Here is a 19,787-nt window from a genome sequence, read left to right on the forward strand (position 1 = left end):
TAATATATGTTTGGTCAGATCTAATATTAAATAAATTTATTGATTTAAAATGAACTAAATTGTCATATACATATGCAAATCAGGGATTTTAAAGAGTTGGTAGGGATGGAGGATATATTTATTAATTTTGATGGGTTGATGGGTAAGTCGCGGGTTGGCCCTTGCCCGACATGTTTTCTATTAGGGTTGTATATGCCAACCCCAACCCGCCCCGTTTAGGAAACTAGCCAGGCCGGGTTGAAACAAGCCGTGTTAGGGTCAACCCGCAGGCCGAGTTATAAATTGACAGCTCTAGAGCTATGCTCTAACAATCTCCCCATTTGTCAATTTTAGTGACAAAACTCTATTACATATGGAGATAAACTAATTGCAAAATAACCCATTCTTGATACGCCTGATTCCAAGTTTCAACAGCACAATAACCTGCATATGTTCAAAAATAAATGTCGATGTTGAAATTTGAATAACATAAGCTTTAATACCCCCTCCCCCACCCCACCCCACCCCACCACACACACAAAAAAAGGAAATCTAGGTAAATATTCAATTAGAACATCTTTGTTATTCCCCCTTTGTAGTATAAAATGCTACACAACAAGGTGATATGTTTCTCCCCCTTAGTCTATGCTTTACTCTTTCGTTAAATATAACATTTAAACACATATATCATTTCCTAATGATCATAAATCACTTGTTTACTCCATATATTTCTCTCCATTTTTGTCACTAAAATGACAAAGAAACAAACAAACAAAAGAGCAAACCGAAAGGATCTTACAAATCCCGAAGACTTGTACAACCAATAAGAGTAAGCACAAAGGTTTCAAATACCATTTTAGATAACCAATACTAAAACAGAAACTACAAAAGTAATCTTGTTTTAATATGTTATCAAGGAAACAATTGCGCGAGGAAATTTTTCCTTAGTCGACAAATCAACTAAGATAACTTTGTTATTAACCAAACTTATTGTGTATGTACAATCGATTTCTTCGATAAGACACAAATAGAGATCAGAATTAACTCAATTTTTCTCATCATGCTCTAATTATTTCATAAAATAACTTACACCTCCATTTAGACAAGACAAACACTAGGTTAGTTAACTAGTTTTTCTTGTCAAGGTCTTCGATTAGACTTGAATAATAAAATCCTACATTTGATAAGTATAACTAAGTTCAGAATTAACCTAGTTTCTCTAATCCAGAATCAAATGAACTAAACAAATAATCTCGTAAATTTCGTTAAGAAAAACAATGGAAACAAATCAAATCATTGAATTGTCATACTTTTTCTCAACCGGAAGCAATTGAAACAAAGATAATCCAATGTAAGCACCACAATTGCACCGAATTTCGTTAAGAGATGTTGATAAATATAGGCCTATTCGAAACCAGTTTACAAATATATACCTGTCTCCACTTTTGCATTCATCTTGGTTAAGTCACACTGTATTTTTACTTATCTACCCTTTACTCATTTCCACGTTGACCTTCTTCATCATTTTTAAGGTTCGTTGATCTAGGTTCAGAATCGTTTCACCATTATAGGTTTGTTACATCATCCCCCAAAAGGTTTCATCATTCACAAGTTCAGAGTCTAGGGTTCAGGATTCCAAGTTTTTTCATTCAGGGTTCATCATTCTTAATTTCAGGGTTCAGGGTTCCCAAGTTTTAGGATTCAGGGTTCCCAAGTTGTAGGTTTCATGGTTTTTAGTTGGTGGAAAATCAACCTTGCACAAATGAGATGTGGTTGAGGGGTAAATAAGACTTTTTAATAGGTGAGACAACTTCCACCTTGCACTTAACTGGATGGAATCCGTTTTTTTCAAAAAAAAATAGTGGGACCAAGTCAAAACATGGTTATATTCGAAAAGTTTTTCAAAAAAAAAAAAACAGGCATATATATTTCCAAATTCGCCCTTTCATTAAGAAAAAACATTTGATACCAAACAACAAGAAGATACCAAATCATTAAGTCAGTAGGATTGACACAGTTTTTCTTAACCAGAAAAATTAAATCACAATAATCAATCCATACATAATAATGGAACATATTAATTGTACCGAGATTTTGTTATGCAAAAGCAAAATATTTGTAATAAAATCAAGCTTTTCTTAAACATGAAAAACGATTAACTAATAGAATAAACCGTTACCTCGATTCCACAACCACTTCTCCCCAGAAATATATATCATTTAAGCACCGGTTCAATAATAACTCTCCCCCTATTTGTTGTCATCCTCTAGCAAGGACAAAAGAACAACAAAAAGAGAAACTTTACCAGAGAAAGGTTGAATCGGTTTAACAGTTGAGTGTCAATAGAAAAAGTTTAAACCCAAATCAACCTTTTCTTAAACAGGAAAAAAGATTAACTAACAAAATAAATAGTTACCTCGATTTCCACAGATACTTCTCCCTAGAAAGATATACCATTTAAGCACCATTTCAATAAGAACTCTTCACATGTTAATTTGTTGTCATCCTCTCGCAAGAACAAAAGAATAACAACAAAATAAACCTTTATAAGATATACCTTTCCAAAGTCCATATGACAAAGTTGCAGAAGCAAAATATGAGATGACACTATCAGAGATCGTCGAATTTATCCACGTCATTGTTGTTGCATCTTCATCCATCCAATTTGTGTATAATGGATTTTTTGCACCATTGTTGGCATTAACACGAGTTGTAAATTGAGGTGGACATTCATGAGAACCATCAAGAAATTTCACAATCTTGAACTTACGTATTACTGGTAGCATTAAGCCTTTCCAAATAATAAAATTGTCATCCTTGAGTTTCAGTTGAACAATACTTGTTAGTTGATTAACCGGAAACTTAGAAATCGAGAAATAAGTTGGACTTTCCATTGATTAGATCTGTAATGCTTAAAGAAGAAAAAAGAATATCAAGAATAGAGAAAGAAGGTCAAGAAAGAGAAATTTAATAATTATATCTTGAGATCATACAGACATATTGATGTTTGTAAAGAAAAACTAAAAAAATTAATGAATAAGATGAAGATTAGATGAAGATGATAGACAATGAAGATCAGAATCGAGTTGCAGAAAGCGAGATTGGATCGATTTGGTCGTCTGATACCATAGTTACACTTAGAAAGATAGAATTTAAAAATTTTCATAAACCAAGAAGATGTACGTAAAAGACAATAAATATAAAGAGAGACATAGACCAAATGAATAACAGCCACACACGTGTAGTAATCCTACACAAACTGTTAACAACAAACAGTTATGACAACTAATAAGAGCTGTAATGAACAGACAATGAAAAATGATAAAAAGAAAGGTTTTTATTGTTACTATATATATATCACTGGTGATTGAAATAATAAGAATTAATCGATGATAAAATGACGATAACGAAGAAAAACAATCTACATACCAAAACCATAATGGAGCCATATTTAACATGGTTTGGCCAACATAGTACAAAAAAATACGGAAGGTAAATTATTTCATTGATCATCATAATAGTCCGAGATAATTTTACACTGATAATAGATTTCTAGTTTATAGAGTAAATTAAACCTAGAAGATAATATCAAATATCTTTGACTAGGTAATGTATATCTAGAAAACTAATTGCATATATAATATACTCAAGATTTAATAGCTGATTTGGTCTTCATTTGACGTGGAAGGATAAGTACGGTTATACTTGGTCTTCACTTCAAGTACGATCACCATGATCTCTTGTTCACACAGTACATAATATTCCAATATTTATTTACAACAAATTTTATTATTTATTTATTTTGTTTGTGTGTTAAACTATGTCTGAGAATTTCCCGAGCATTGTATAGGCTTAAAAAATAGTCCTAGAATTATTAACCAATGTGCATAAGCGTGTTCATTTTATTTTTAATTATTAATTCCTTCATTCTAAATGAATTATGTTAGTGAATCTTTTTGCTGGTTTTTTCAAATACTATACAATCCAACAGATGATTATACGATAATATATAAACAGAAGAATCATAGTATTGGGTCTTGAAGAAGATTGATTTTGGGGGGTTTATTATGATAGTTATAATCAAGATGTAGATCTGGAGGGCCTAATCTGCATAAAAGTTCAAAACTACCCTAAATAAATATAACTTATTACCCTTTTAACCTTCTATTAACTAATTAATCTAATAAAAAAGTAAAAAGTATTAAATTAAAAGAAGTCGACGGGTTTCTTTCTTCTTTTCTTCTTCCTCCTCTTTTTTTTTTCTTCTCCTCTTCTTAGTTAACGATTATTCGTCTTTTCAAAAAAAAAAAAATCATCGTCGATTAAATTCATTGTATAAAACCACGGTGAAGACAAAGTAAAAGAAAGGATCGTCGAAACAACCTGCTCCTGAACAAGATAAATCAAATTCTGAAAGTGAAGATGAAACTGAAATTCAAGAAGAAGTGAATGGAGGAGATGAACCAGCCGCCGAGACTCCCGGTATGATTGCAATAAGGTATGAATCGAAAAACCCACTATTTATTTAAGCGTTTGATTATTCGGTTGGTTTCGAAAAACTAAGGTATGAAATTAAAAAACAATTTATGAAACTGCTTACGGCTGGGAGTTCTTGTTTACCAACCTTAAATACCGACTACGGTTGGGATCACTAAGAACTCCCAGCCGTAACATAGGAGATGCGAATGGGAATTGAGAAATCTTAACTGCAACAAATTTTTTAATTCCTAGCAATATCTTCTTCTGCGTTCGAAATTTAATTCAGCGGCAGTGTTTACGTCTAGGTTATTCCTATCCGTAATTTGTTTTCCTAACCGTGAAATCTTTTTTCCTAGGCGTTAAGCTTGTTACGGCTTGGCCGGTCGATTACTCAAAGTCCCATCCGTAGTTTTCACGACTAGGTTATTCCTAGCCGTATCTTCTATTATGTTAATCCAGCGGTAGCGTTTACGGCTAGGACTTTCGTATCCATAATTTGAGAAAACCAAGACGCAAATTTATTTTCTAGCCGTTATTTATGTTACGTCTTGGTCGATTGATAAACGTCCCATCCGTAAACTGCGTTGCGTCTGGGACTGTCAATTTTTCTTAGCCTTTTATTTGTGTCATGAATTGGTCGTTCCTACATTTCCCAATCGTATTTACTTATTTTCTTTTGTTTTTTTGGTATTATTTTAATTGATATGCAATCAACTTCGAACAAAGGAAATTAAAGGAGGAAGAAAAGATAACAAGATGTAATTAACACCTTATAATGTCTCGACTGCACTACCTCGTGACAGAAAACCATTGAATGCAGATGCAAGGAATACAAATGGAGTTGTCACTGGTGGATAAAGTGAAGGTGGAGCAGTAGAAGGTGGAGTCAATGATGGTGGATAAAGTGAAGGTGGATTTGGCATTGGTGGAGGAAATGCGGGTGGAGTTTCCATTGATGGGGAAAATGAAGGTGGAGTTGCCACTGCTGGAGGAAGTGGAGGTGGAGTTGCCACTGGTAGAGGAAGTGCAATTGTGGTTAGTAAAAAACCAAATCTAGAGATTGGAGAAGAAAACTTGGCCGAAACAAGTGTTTTTGTTGTTGCTTGATGAGGTTGTCAACCTATCAATAATAATTCTCTTATGTTATACAAATCTATAAAGAAGTAGTGAGGCAAGTTGAGTTCGTATCCACAAGAAGATGTGAGTTTTAAGTTGCAATTTAAGACAAATTGTTGTTGAAAGACACAAACTTTTAAGATTGTAAAGATTGTAATTCAAATTATAAGATGGAATTGATTAGAGATTCATTCGCCACTACCAAACAAGATATTATTAATCATACAATTTCTACTTTCAATAAATTTTGATTGTTAACAACTTAAGACAAGTTATAAGCTCAACTAATCTTTAGATTCCTTAAATCACCACATAGAATAAGTTCTCTAGCGGATTCTAATCAAATGAATCACCTAAAATAAGCTCTCTAAGTGTAGTTCAATCAATTGATAAATTTGTGAATCAAGTTGCTCCTAGTCACATGTTCGTAAGCTCGACACATTAACCTAGGGTTATCTTTTACACACTATTGCATACAAAATCCCTTTGCGACAAATAATGCACCGCTACTTATGTAAGGATTGCTCTAACAATTACGGATCAAAGTTCTCAATACTAGCATTAGAGTTGCATACGAGTTACCTAATTGCGCACTTAGATACCAAGCATACTTCTCATGGTCATATAAACATTGAAAGATAATCAACCAAAGAATATTTATGAAACAATAACTTGCTTGAATTGATTAATGTAACATGCTTGGAGTTTTGAAATCCTCCCCAATCAATAAGATTATTATATACTCATAGTTTTGGTTTAAGCACAAAAATATATTGAAAATAAATAAGGTTTCAAGGATTAAACAATTGCGAAAGAAAACCACCGTGAGATATTAAGCAGCTGCAGGAATCAGATGTGGAACTGTTGCTTTTGTGTAGCTTCTCTTTCAGGAATTCTCTCGAACAGCTGCAGGCACAAAACTGGTGATAAAGAGGTAGCTTTTCTCTGTATTATGCGCAGCTTTTATATCTTCTCTCCCTGTAAAATTGTGACTTGATGCATACCCACTTTCCTTGTTTAATATTAACTCTAAAAATAACCAACAATCACGGCCATGCAATAATCAGCCGTACAGAGAGTACTTGTGCCCTGTTTTCTCTGCAAGAAACTCTTTTCATACCTGAAATAAACTGAAAAAGCGGGGGTCTAACAACCACACCCAATATTTCACTTAGCAATCCGTATGGACATACTCCAATAAACTTTATAGAGAATCAACTAGACTCAATCTATAAAAAGTATATCAAAGAGTTATATCTCTGTTTCTCGATTCAATTCTTACTCAAGCAAATAGAAGTATGCGAGTTTAATTGAATACAAGAGAAAACACTTGAACGTTATCAAAGACCAATGTTCAAGTATCAATCAATTTCAATCAACAACCAACTTGACTGATTCAAACGCACAACCGGTGATATTTCTATTATATGACAAAATATAATGCGGAAAGCAAATAACACAGACATCAGAATTTTGTTAACGAGGAAACCGCAAATGAAGGAAAACCCCGGGACCTAGTCCAGATTGAACACGCACTATATTAAGCCGCTACAGACACTAGCCTACTTCAAACTAACTTCGGTCTGGACTGTAGTTGAACCCAAATCAATCTCACACTGATCCAAGGTACAGTTATGCTATGCTCCTACGTCTCTGATACCAGCAGGATACTACGTACTTGATTCCCTTAGCTGATCACACCCACAACCAAGAGTTGCTACGACCCAAAGTCGAAGAATTTAATAAACAAATATGTATCACACAGAAAATTCTACAGTAATAGATAAATCCGTCTCCCACGAATATACCTACGAGTTTTGATCCGTCTTTTGATAAATCAAGGTGAAAAAGAACCAATTGATAATCCGGACTTATATTCCTGAAGAACAACCTAGTATTATCAATCACCTCACAATAGTCTCAATCAGCGCAGGGAAAAAATATATTTTGGAATCACAAACGATGAGACGAAGATGTTTGTGATTACTTTTTATCTTGCCTATCGGAGATATAAATCTCAAGACAATTATTACAATTGTACTCGTACGATAGAAACAACAAGATCCGATCACACAACTACAAGAAAGTAGTATCGGTCTGGCTTCACAATCCCAATGAAGTCTTTAAGTCCTTAACCTGGTTTAGAAGAAGAAACCAAAGGTTAAAGGAGAATCGACTCTAGCTTGGCACAACTAGTATCACACAAAATGTGTAGGGATTAGGTTTCACAGTTGCTAGAGTTCTCCCTTATATAGTCTTTCAAATCAGGGTTTGCAATCAATGTTAGCTTGGTAACAAAGCATTCAATATTCACTGTTAGATGAAGACCTGATTAGAATAATCAAGATAATATTTATCAACCGTTATATCGAAAACATAGCTTGTTATACACAAATTAAATGCACGTTTTTAGGCTTGTGTAACCGTACCCAAACTTGTACATTAGTTGGTTCAACAATAGTTAACCAAATGGTTAGCCATATGATCACTTTCATATCAACCATATTCTTCTTCACCATAACTAGTTCGAATGACTCAAATGAACTAGTTAGAGAGTTGTTCAATTGCAAGGAAATCTTATGTACTACACAAGACACAATTGAAGCAAAAAATATGTGATTCACTTGAATCGGTTCATGAACTATATAGAAACGGTTTGCAATTGCATTCCTTAGTTAATATGAATAATTTCACAAACAACGTTTTTAGATATAATCTAATCAAGTTCGCGGACTGGGTTCGCGGACTTAAGTTCCCGGATGGAGTTTACAAACTCCAGCAGAAATTCTCGGGTTTGAGAACTTCGCCAGTTCGCGGACTGAGTTCACGGACTTAGCTCACGCACTACTCCGGTTCACTTGATCAACAAAGTTCGCAAACTTCTTTTCATGGAATAAGGACTTATACATATATGTGTTTCCACAACAATGCTTGTATCCTCCAATGGTTATATAATCTAAACTCTCATTTCAATCATTGAAACATTCTCAGAGGACGTTATATAGTTGTTATTCACAAACTATTTTTCGTCAGAGAAAATTTTCAAAGTTATTGAAACATAACATGACTTGCGTCAGTATGTAAAGATGAATTTGGCTAAAGCGAAAGCTTACCAACACATATTTCGAGAAATAGATAGGCGAGATAAACTCGGCTCGAAATACCAAATGTGTATAATCTAAGTCTATATAGCAAAATGACTTTTGTCTCAAGATAGGAGATAAATAGACTTTATAGTGATAGATAAGTTCAAGTCTCCACATACCTTTTAGTCGATAAAGATACACCTGTGCCTTGAGTAGTCCTTCGTCTTGTATGATGATTCCCATGGAGTTCTTGAGATCAACTACATTTTCTATCCTAGTCCAAGTCCTTAACTATAGTAGACTAGAAATCAAGACTTATAGTTTTGATCACTAACATTGACAAACATGCTTGAGATAGCAACGCATGCGAGGTATACCAAGCAATGCTCTAACAATCTCCCCCTTTAACAGTTTTAGTGACAAAACTATCAATACATATGGAATACAAAAAATATATAAATAAACTTTTGTAGCTCCTATTCGACATGCCTAATCTTCAACATTACTCGAAATCTTCGTCACTTCCAAGTACTCCAATGATCCCAAAGGTTATAAGTTTAGCATCATCGTTTTTGAAAATCCGTAGCTATAACAACGAGAAAAAAAGAGTTCTCAATCATTGTTATACAATGTCATAGTATCATTACACAGTGTCAAAGTTCAATTGTATCACAACTTTAACAACAATACTATGGTGATATGTCACTCCCCCTTAGTAAATACTCCATCTCACATGGAAACCACTCCCCCTTACATAATGATCCGAAAACCATATGTATTTGTAGTGTGAACTACATATTAATTCTCCCCCTTTTTGTCAATAAAATTGGAAAAGGTACAAGAACGGGATCCTAATGAACTTTTCGAAAGAGACATTTCATGACCAAAAGAAAGCATATATCATCTTATTTGGATGCAATCATTAATCCGAAGCTAAATACATTCATCAAGGAGTCTATAAAGATACAAGATAACCCCTATAATATTCCACAGCCGCACTCCCCACAAAGATTTGGCAATTAAGCACAAGTTCAATTAAGAACTCTCCCTCATAAAATGTCATTCCCGAAAGAACAACAAGAGCGACCTTAATTTCAAAAAAGAAGAGAAGGATTTCTTTGGACATAACAAATCACATACAAGTATGAATTTTGATTCCAAAATATTCAATTAAATTAACCATTAGAGAACCCATGATTAATTTAATCAAACATGCTCAACATAAGTAAACTTATGGAGATTTAAAAACACTCAATTATATTAATCACAAGAAATACCATAATTAATCTAATCGGAGTACACAACCAAATTAACCACAAAAAGTGATGATTTTGATTGGATATGCTCGACATAAGAGAACTTACGGAGCAACAACTAAATTGACCACACAAGTATGATCAATTCAATTGGTCATGCTCAATCTTTAAGGATTCTCACGGAGCAACAACTAAGTTAATCATAAAAATATAACCAACTCAGTCGATATTGCTCAACATAAGAAAACTTACGGAGCCTCACAGTAATACATAAAAGATTATGGATCATGGAAGATCAATACTGCAGAATACACAAGGATTCATTCTATTTTCCATCACTATTTGCACAATGACATACAATATACATAATCCTTGTAAAAAAAAAGACTTTGACCTATCTTTCATCAATAATTGACATAATAGGCTTAACTATTGTATTTATCAAAAGTCCATTCATTCTTTTATCAATACGTGAATATCGACTTACGAAAGACTTTAATTTTGACAAAGTATGGGACAATCATAGTTCACGGACGCAAACACACATATCCCATAACACATCGCAATATATAAAACCATAAAGATTAATACTGCGAAAATCATATTTCAAACAATTTTTTAGAATTTAAACAAATAAACCTAAAAACATGAAGATGAAAACGTTGGACATAGCTATGTGTAATCACAATAATGGCTATTCCAAACTCTAGTTATTCTTCTAAATAAAACAAGAAAAATAGAAGATTTACTAGGCATTAAGACAAAATCTTAATGCACATATAAGATGATTTGTCCTTAGAGGGTATAATCAATCTTTTTCGCCCGTATTTACACCAAGAATAGCTACCAAAGGCGTATAAAAAGATTTTATTAACAACAAAGAAGAACATACAAAGTCATTAATGACCACACACCATAATTCACATATGATTGTGAACATTCAAGAATCCCATAGTAATGCGTGTTACTGCCCATTCTTGAACTTCCTTCTTTGTGATTCACCAACAACATTCTTGTAAAAGATACAAATGATATTAGAAGAGTAGTACTCCACGAATAACAAGTGCCCAAGTCCAAGAGAAGTGGAACAAGTACGACGAAACGGAGCAAAACACTCAAAAACAATAGAAGGGACAAAAACAAATCTTAACTCATCCAAATACAATAATTTTCATATCCATTTTTAAGATAATTCAAAGGAGAAGAGAATGCAAAAAGAATGAGGTCATTCTGAGTTCGGACGAAGAAGTTACGATAAAAACAAGTTTACCGAATATCGACGTCTACAGGCAAGTACGCATACGGGTTTGCAAACGAATTTTCTTGACCTGGAGCAGTATGCAAAAAGGTATGCGTACTTTAGTCCCTGGATTTTGATTTAAATGATGGTATGCACACCAGGTATGTGTACCATGAAGTCCAAACATCCTGAACTACTATTTTCAAACCTAAACATTTAAGAACCTTAAACACAGATCAAGTTAAGTAGAAATGAATGATAAGAAAGGTACATGGATCATTATAAAAACACAAATCTTTCTCAGATTTATAAACATACCTTTTTAGAAGAATCTAGTCGAATTCTACAGCCTTACCGAACATAATCTGTGTGCCCCAATTCTCGTGCTTCCTTCACCGTATACATAGCAAGGCATTCCTTGGTGAGGATGCACTTACAACACAATCAAGTTGCGTTGGGGTGAACAATGTCTTGCTCACCACAAGTGACCTTTGGATTATCGTGAAAGAGATCGCTTTTAGAACTTTTCACATCCAATTCCATTTTTCCAAAAAACTTGTTAAGTTCCAACATTATGGATACTGCCTTCTCCATAGTCATGGAATTTTCTGGAAGATCATTCCTTTTCACACTCAAAGCATCATTGGATTTCTTTGGTACTGTTAATGGTGGTTTTTAGCTTAGGGTCAAAATCGTAAAACAGTACATCTGACATGACGTCACTATGACCATTAGCACATTTATTGAATCAATAAGCATGCCTACGTAAGAATTACCAGGGTACCCTTTTTTTTACATGGGTCATGTTCCACGGCAGAACCCTTAACACTGACCGACATCATCTATTCCAAACCCTAATTCTCATGCTACCGCGCCAAGGCATGCCAACCATGCCATCCGCACCACTGTGCCAATGGCAGACCATGCCAGCCACGTCACCGTGCCAAGGCATGCCAACCATGCCATCCACACCACTATGCCAATGGCATACCATGCCAGCCACATCTCCGCGCCAAGGCATACCAACCATTCTATCCGCACCACTGCGCCAATGGCATGCCATGCCATCCGCACCTCCGCGCCAAGGCATGCCAACCATGCCGCCGCACCACTGCGCCAATTGCATGCCATGCCAGCCGCACCTCCGCGCCAAGGCATGCCAACCATGCCAGCCGCATCTCTTCGCCAAGGCATGCCAACCATGCCATCCGCACCACTACGCCAATTTCATGCCATGCCAGACACACCTCCGCGCCAAGGCATGCCAACCATGCCAGCCACACCACTGCTCCAATGGCATGCCATGTCAGCCGCACCTCCGCGCCAAGGCATGCCAACCATGCCAGCCGTACCACATGTGCCAATGGCATGCCAACCACCTTGCTGTGCCATACCATGCCGACCTTCCCTATGCGGTTACCAAAATGAAGGCGTGCGATGATCAACGGCCACCCTTGCATCTTAGATGCAAATATTAGCCGTCCAAGGTCGCCAAACAACGCATGGTAACCTTTGGCCCAAATCCTAGTTTTGGCCACGCCAAACTGCGCCAAGGCTTGCCATGCCACATGTGCCAATGACATGCCAACCACCTTGCCGCGCCATACCATGCCGGCCTTCCCTATGAGGCTACCAAATCGAAGGCGTGCGATGATCAACCACCACCCTTCCATCTTAGATGCAAATCTTAGCCGTCCAAGGTCGCTAAACAACGCATGGTAACCTTTAGCCCAGCGCCAAAACCATCCCAAGGAATGCCGACCATGCCACATGTGCCAATGGCATGCAGCGCCATCCTCCTTGCCGTGCCTAAGCCATGCCATGCCGGCCTTCCCTTCACGGCTGCCAAAACGAAGGCGTGCGACAATCAACGGCCACCCTTCCATCTTAGATGCAAATCTCAGCCGTCCAAGGTCACCAACCAACACATGGTAACCTTTGTCCCAACGCCAAAACCCTAGTTTGGCAGCGCCTAAACCACGCCAAGGCATGCTGACCATGCCACATGTGCCAATGGCATGCCGCGCCATCCAACTTGCCACGCCTAAGCCATGCCATGCCGGCCTTCCCTTCACGGCTTCCAAAACGAAGGCGTGCGACAATCAACGACCACCCTTCCATCTTAGATAAAAACCTCAGTCGTCCAAGGTCACCAGCCAACACATGGTAACCTTTGGACCAACGCCAAAACCCTAGTTTGGCCGCGCTTAAACCACGCCAAGGTATGCCTACCGTTCCACATGTGCCAATGGCATGCCGCGCCATCCACCTTGTTGCGCCTAAGCCATGCCATGTCGGCCTTCCCTTCACGACTGCCAAAACAAAGGCGTGCGACAATCAACGTCCACCCTTCCATTTTAGATGCAAATCTCAGCCGTCCAAGGTCACCAACCAACACATGGAAACCTTTGGCCTAACGCCAAAACCGTAGTTTTGGTCACGCCCGAACCGCGCCAAGGCATGCCGGCCATGCCACATGTGCCAATGGCATGCCAGCCACCTTGCCGCGCCATACCATGCCGGCCTTCCCTATGCGGTTACCAAAACAAAGGCTTGCGACGATCAACGACCATCCTTCCATCTAAGATGCAAATCTTAGCCGTCCAAGGTCGCCAACCAACGCATGGTAACCTTTGGCCCAAAACATTAGTTTTGGTCACGCCCAAAGCGCGCCAAGGCATTCCATGCCACATGTGCCAATGGCATGCCAACCACCTTGCCGCACCATACCATGCCGGCCTTCCCTATGAGGCTACCAAAACGAAGGCGTGCGATGATCAACAACCACCCTTCCATCTTAGATGCAAATCTTAGCCTTCCAAGGTCGCCAAACAACACATGGTAATCTTTGTCCCAAAACCCTAGTTTTGGCCACGCCAAACCGCGCCAAGGCATGCCATGCCACATGTGCCAATGGCATGTCAACCACCTTGCCGCGCCATATCATGCCGGCCTTCCCAATGCGGTTACCAAAACAAAGGCTTGCGACGATCAACAACCATCCTTCCATCTAAGATGCAAATCTTAGTCGTCCAAGGTCGTCAACCAACGCATGGTAACCTTTGGCCCAAAACCCTAGTTTTGGTCACGCCCAAACCGCGCCAAGAAATGCCATGCCACATGTGCCAATGGCATGCCAACCACCTTGTCGCGCCATACCATGCCGGCCTTCCCTATGCGGCTACCAAAACGAAGAAGTGCAATGATCAACGGACACCCTTCCATCTTAGATGCAAATCTTAGCCGTCCAAGGTCGCCAAACAACCCATGGTAACCTTTGGCCCAAAACCCTAATTTTGGCCATGCCAAACCGCGCCAAGGCATGCCATACCACATGTTCCAATGGCATGCCAACCACCTTGTCGCGCCATACAATGCTGGCCTTCCCTATGCGGATACCAAAACGAAGGCGTGCAATGATCAACGACCACCCTTCCATCTTAGATGCAAATCTTAGCCGTCCAAGGTCGCCAAACAACGCATGGTAACATTTGGCCCAAAACCCTAGTTTTGGCCACGCCAATCCGCGCCAAGGCATGACATGCCACATGTGCCAATGGCATGCTAACCACCTTGCCGCGCCATACCATGCCGGCCTTCCCTATGCGGATACCAAAACGAAGGCGTGAGATGATAAACGGTCACCCTTCCATCTTAGATGAAAATCATAGTCGTCCAAGGTCGCCAAATAACGCATGGTAATCTTTGGCCCATAAACCTAGTTTTGCCCACGCCAAACCGCGCCAAGGCATGCCATGGCACATGTGCCAATGGCATGCCAACCACCTTGCCGCGCCATACCATGCCGGCCTTCCATATGCGTCTACCAAAACGAAGGCCTGCAACAATCAACATCCACTTTTTCATCTAAGATGCAGAACTTAGCCGTCTAAAGTTACCAGCTAACGCATGGAAACCTTTGGCCGTAGTTTGGTCGCGTCTAAAAAAGGCCAAAACACTAACTTTTGGCCGCTCCTAAACTAGGCCATATTAAAGCCATACTGATCATTCTTTCATGCCACTGGCTACCAAAATGAAGGCCTGCAACAATCAACGACCACTTTTTCATCTAAGATGCAGATCTTAGCCGTCCAAGGTTACCAGCTAACGCATGGAAACCTTTGGCCCTAGTTTGGTCGCGCCTAAACAAATCCAAAACCCTAACTTTTGGCCGCGCCTAAACTAGGCCATATTAAAGCCATACTGATCATGCTTTCATGCCACTGGCTACCAAACGAAGGGTTACAATAATCAATGTCTACCTTTCCTCTTAAGATGCAAAATCTCGACCGCCGAAGGTCACCACCGAGTCGGCAAGTCTCCCAAGCTCAACTTTCCAGAAAACAACAACATGCTACATGTTTTCCACAAAAATGCTTGAGACATCAACACATGTCACAAACTGGGGGATGCTCATTGGATATTGGTTTGGCGGATTACAGCATGAGGCGTACACTACGACCGTTATAAGACTGTGTTCTAAGGATGAGGCGGTTAGTAAATACAGGGAGTAATGGTGAAACGCTTTCTTTTATGGAACATCAATTCCAGGCGTTACCGGTTACCACCTCCTCCCATTTACTCACCCGTTTTGCATTTCTTAATGAGACCAGAGTACGTTTCACTTCGACTGGTATAAATAGTCATTACCTATTTCCACCGAACAACAAGTTTAGGTGAGGATGATACAACACTCAGAAAATATTTGCTAGCTTTCCATCTGTTAGCTTTCCACTTTCTGATACAAGTCGTGAAAAAACTACTCTTCCAGAATCAACTATTCTGGTCTCCACATTCTCTTCGCTTACCTCCCAAAAACCAACCCTTCTCCTTCACTTTGTGACCGAAGCAAGTCTGGAAAGGCCATTTCTTGGTTTAGGCCGGATTTGTACAGATCGATCTCTCGAGTCTAAAGTACTCCCTTGCAGTACATTGTTTAGGATTTAAACTCGTTTCTCACCCACACACCCGAAATTACCAAAATCAGCAGAAATAGTTTTAACCCTCAAACAATTGGCGACCACAGTGGGAGGTCGATCTTTCAGTCACGATGTCAATTTTCAATCCTCGATCTCATACCTCGACCCAGACGTCAGGACAGTAAAATAAAACGATCCGTTCAGGAATCGACGTCTCAGCTACTAGGCGGCTCGATTACCAGTCGTGACACGCCAAGGGACGATTGAGGACTTCCGAGGGGTTATAAGCAAACGATCCTCCCAGGGATCGGCAACACGACAAGGAATGACTGGGGATTTTCCACAGTCACGGCGATGTTTCCCACAAAAGTCGGTCCTACATCCGGGAGATTCCTTTTTCACCAGAAGATCCAAAAACCGAGTAAGTCTTGCCTAGAAAAAATACGTGGTTTACTACTTCAGGTTTTCACAGGAATGATGAAACCAATAGCCATGTTATGTTTCATCTCATGCTCTCTGTTGACAAGCAATGCTCACGATTCAGTGGCTTTCCTGGGATGTTTGCACCATTCGCAATAGTAACCAAAAAGCATCGTTATTCTAAAAACAGTTTGTTCCAAATAATAATCCAAAACCCTCAAGGTAACATTTGTCTTTCAAACCAAAAATACAGGAAATCAAAACCGTAAACTAGGCGTTTCATTTGCCTTTCAAAAAAAAAAAAACCTAAAATAAGAAGTTCAGAAGACAAAAATGCGTTCAAGGAAAGTTTTTCAACAATGGCTTACTCTTGTTGGCAAAAGACTCTTTCGTGCTTTGGATAGGCTCCCTCTTCAACTTCAGCTTCAGCTTCCTGGAAAACTTTTCAACTTCCGCTTCTTGCTTCTTCACCATATCCGCATAAGGACCTTCGACTGTTTCGTCCAGCAACTTTTCAACCTTAGAGAAACCTTCAACGAACTAAGGAACATTGAACTCGAAGTTTACACACGTGTCATGATGCAACCTCCAACCCGAGACTACATCCTCAGAAACAGTATTACCAGTGACATTGCACATATCGTCAATTGAAGACAAAGATTCCTCCACACTCTTAACCAACGCAAATCGACTAGTAATTTTATTGGTCGTGGCGATATGTCCGTATCTTTCCCATATCCTGGTGTATAGGGACGCGTGTTTGGCTGGCACGCTAAATCCCTCGATCAACACATGATCTGGATGAGGAACTAGATATGGAGGGTTAAAAGTGGCGCCTGCGACTGCATCAGCAAACGACAAGGGATTCCTAACGACATTGCACCTGCGGCCACTGGAGTACTCTCCATTTTCTGAGTCACAACGACGTTTTCATCTCGATCAACATCCAATTCAAGGTCGCCCGATGCGGCTGTCACAGTTGGAGACAAAGCTGTATCTCCGCCAGTCTCCATCTCAGGGCCATCTTCAGAAACGGCTTCCCCCTATGATATCACAGATTAGATGTTTCCCAAAGAGAAAGGAAGAGAGGAAAGAAGAAAAAACATGCGGGAGACTCACTGATTCGCTTTCAGACCGACTAGAGGAAGATTCAGCACTGCTGCTGGAAGAACTACTCTCGCCATCACTGGACTCTGAACTTTCATCCTTCTCGGGTTCCCCATCACCATGGATAGGCTCAGCACTCCCACCCTCCGTCTCGAGAAACGATGTTTTCTGATTACTTGCAAGTTTGGTAAAGGTGTTCACGCTGCTGAGACCCTGGGAAAGATACAAAGACGGATACTCAGAAAAGAAACAAGGATATACGTGATCCAACTAAAATCAAGACGAAAAACATACGTACCCGCATATTAGACGAACTGAAAATCGGTAGATGTCGAATCTGACTAGGAACCATCTGCACGGATTTTAGACCTTCGCTCCTTCACTTGAGGACTATATGCATTCGGGTTAACGTATTTTATCTTGGTCGAAGAAGGATCCCTCAGCAGTGGGTGCTCTGCTAAAACCGCAGGAGAAGACTTACCGCGACGGTTTTCTACCACATCATTCACGAATCCATGGATAGCGAGAAACTCATCCTGCCAAAATATGTTACATTTGGAGGTTATTGATGGATTTCGTTCGGCGAGCGGAAAAGGGAGACTTTTACCCGACACAGGAATACTAGCATCGAGAACTGTTGGCAACGAGTCTTCTGGAACAACCGGCTGACGAACGAGTGGGAACCCTTGGTCAAAACCCATATGCCGAGCCTCCCTATCGATATTGTAAGAAACTGCTTTGCAAGATCCTCGAAAGAAAGATGACACATGACCGGGCGTGCAGCTTCGCATGAACACCATATCTCCAACACTCATATTCTCTTTATCAGAAGACAAAGACATGCTCGGAGCAGAAGAAAAGTTATTGATCTGATTTATGGACGCATGCACCGGATCCCATGGACGAAAATTGACCATGTGCGAGTTGTCAAGGAATCCAACCAGGTTCGAACCAATCTTTGGGCGCCTATTCGACCAGCGCAGTATCCTAGAACCACCCCAAGACTCGGGAAGTACGACCAAAGGTTTTGGAGCATACATTTTGAAGTGCTCCCATAGCCACGCTTGGAGAAAGGCGACATCAATATACGAATCCACTTTCATGTAGCCATTTGAAGCGCATATGTCCGCGACCAGATGATCCAAGTGTGTGTACAAAGAACCAAGCCGCCAATAGGGAGAACGACACCTTTTGCCAATTTTATGGCAAACTTGATAAGTTCATGTCTTATCTCCTTCTTACCAGAGCCATCATCGAAAATATCTCTGGATAAACAAAGAGCCGAGAACGCTACGACATGAAGTGTACTATTTTTCTGATTTGGCTCCAACTCATCAGGAAACCATTGATATCCCACCATCCATAGAAGCACCTCGTCTCGTTTTCTTTCCGAACGAATCCTTTTGATTTCGCAACCAGAGAGGTGCACATTTCTTCTTCATCTGCAGACAACTTGACATCGAGGTTTCCTATTACGGGAAGGTTCAGCAAGACGACCACGCTCTCTAAAGAGATAGTCATTTCACCCCACCTGCATATGGCCGTGTGAGTGTACGGACACCATCTGGAAATAAAAGCAACCAAGCCTGAATTATCATTCCTAATTTGAAGAACTGCGGAAGCTGCGACAGTATCAATAATTTGCGCCTGGGTCAAACTGGCTTTTACATATTCCTGGCTTATCATGAATCGCATCCATTTCACAAAGGGACCCAACGGACTCACACATATTTTAAAGTCAATGGGAGAAGCAGAATACTCTTTCCTCTGAAAACAAAACCTTATTACACCTCCAAGCCGAACTGACCGGGCCTCTCCTTCACTTTCCGGACCAGTCAGAAGAATCGACACATACTTGGGATGATTTTTCCTAATTGTGGCGGATGTTCTGAAGAACTCATCGTCTATGTTTGGCTTGGAATTTCCAACATCTTTCGTTACGGCAAAAATTTTCTCAAATGACATCCTAACGAAATTCTCTGATGCTACTTTCACCTTCGAAATAACTACAATGGAACAATACGAAGAGAAATTATTACGGAAATTGCATGAAAATTATTTTATTAGACACAGGAGATCCATCCTGGACGAAAACCAATTTGTTGCAAAGTCATAATGCGCACGAGCAATGAAATGAGGACTGATAGACCCTGCATCACCACCTCATTCCAAGGCCGTATCCTGC

At 39.6% G+C, this 19,787-nt stretch overlaps 1 protein-coding gene across 1 annotated transcript; it reads right to left on the reverse strand.

Annotated features, from left to right (window-relative positions):
* Positions 1-5,228: 5,228 nt before the first annotated feature.
* LOC113334709 (proline-rich protein 3-like) lies at positions 5,229-16,969 on the reverse strand. Its single transcript, XM_026580900.1, has 2 exons — positions 16,864-16,969; positions 5,229-5,470 (listed from the first exon to the last, which is right to left on the reverse strand). The coding sequence occupies exons 1-2, from the start codon at positions 16,967-16,969 to the stop codon at positions 5,229-5,231; spliced, it is 348 nt and encodes a 115-aa protein (XP_026436685.1).
* Positions 16,970-19,787: the final 2,818 nt, after the last annotated feature.

This window comes from Papaver somniferum, unplaced genomic scaffold (assembly GCF_003573695.1).
Source record: "Papaver somniferum cultivar HN1 unplaced genomic scaffold, ASM357369v1 unplaced-scaffold_137, whole genome shotgun sequence".
In the NCBI taxonomy this organism is placed as follows: domain Eukaryota; kingdom Viridiplantae; phylum Streptophyta; class Magnoliopsida; order Ranunculales; family Papaveraceae; genus Papaver; species Papaver somniferum.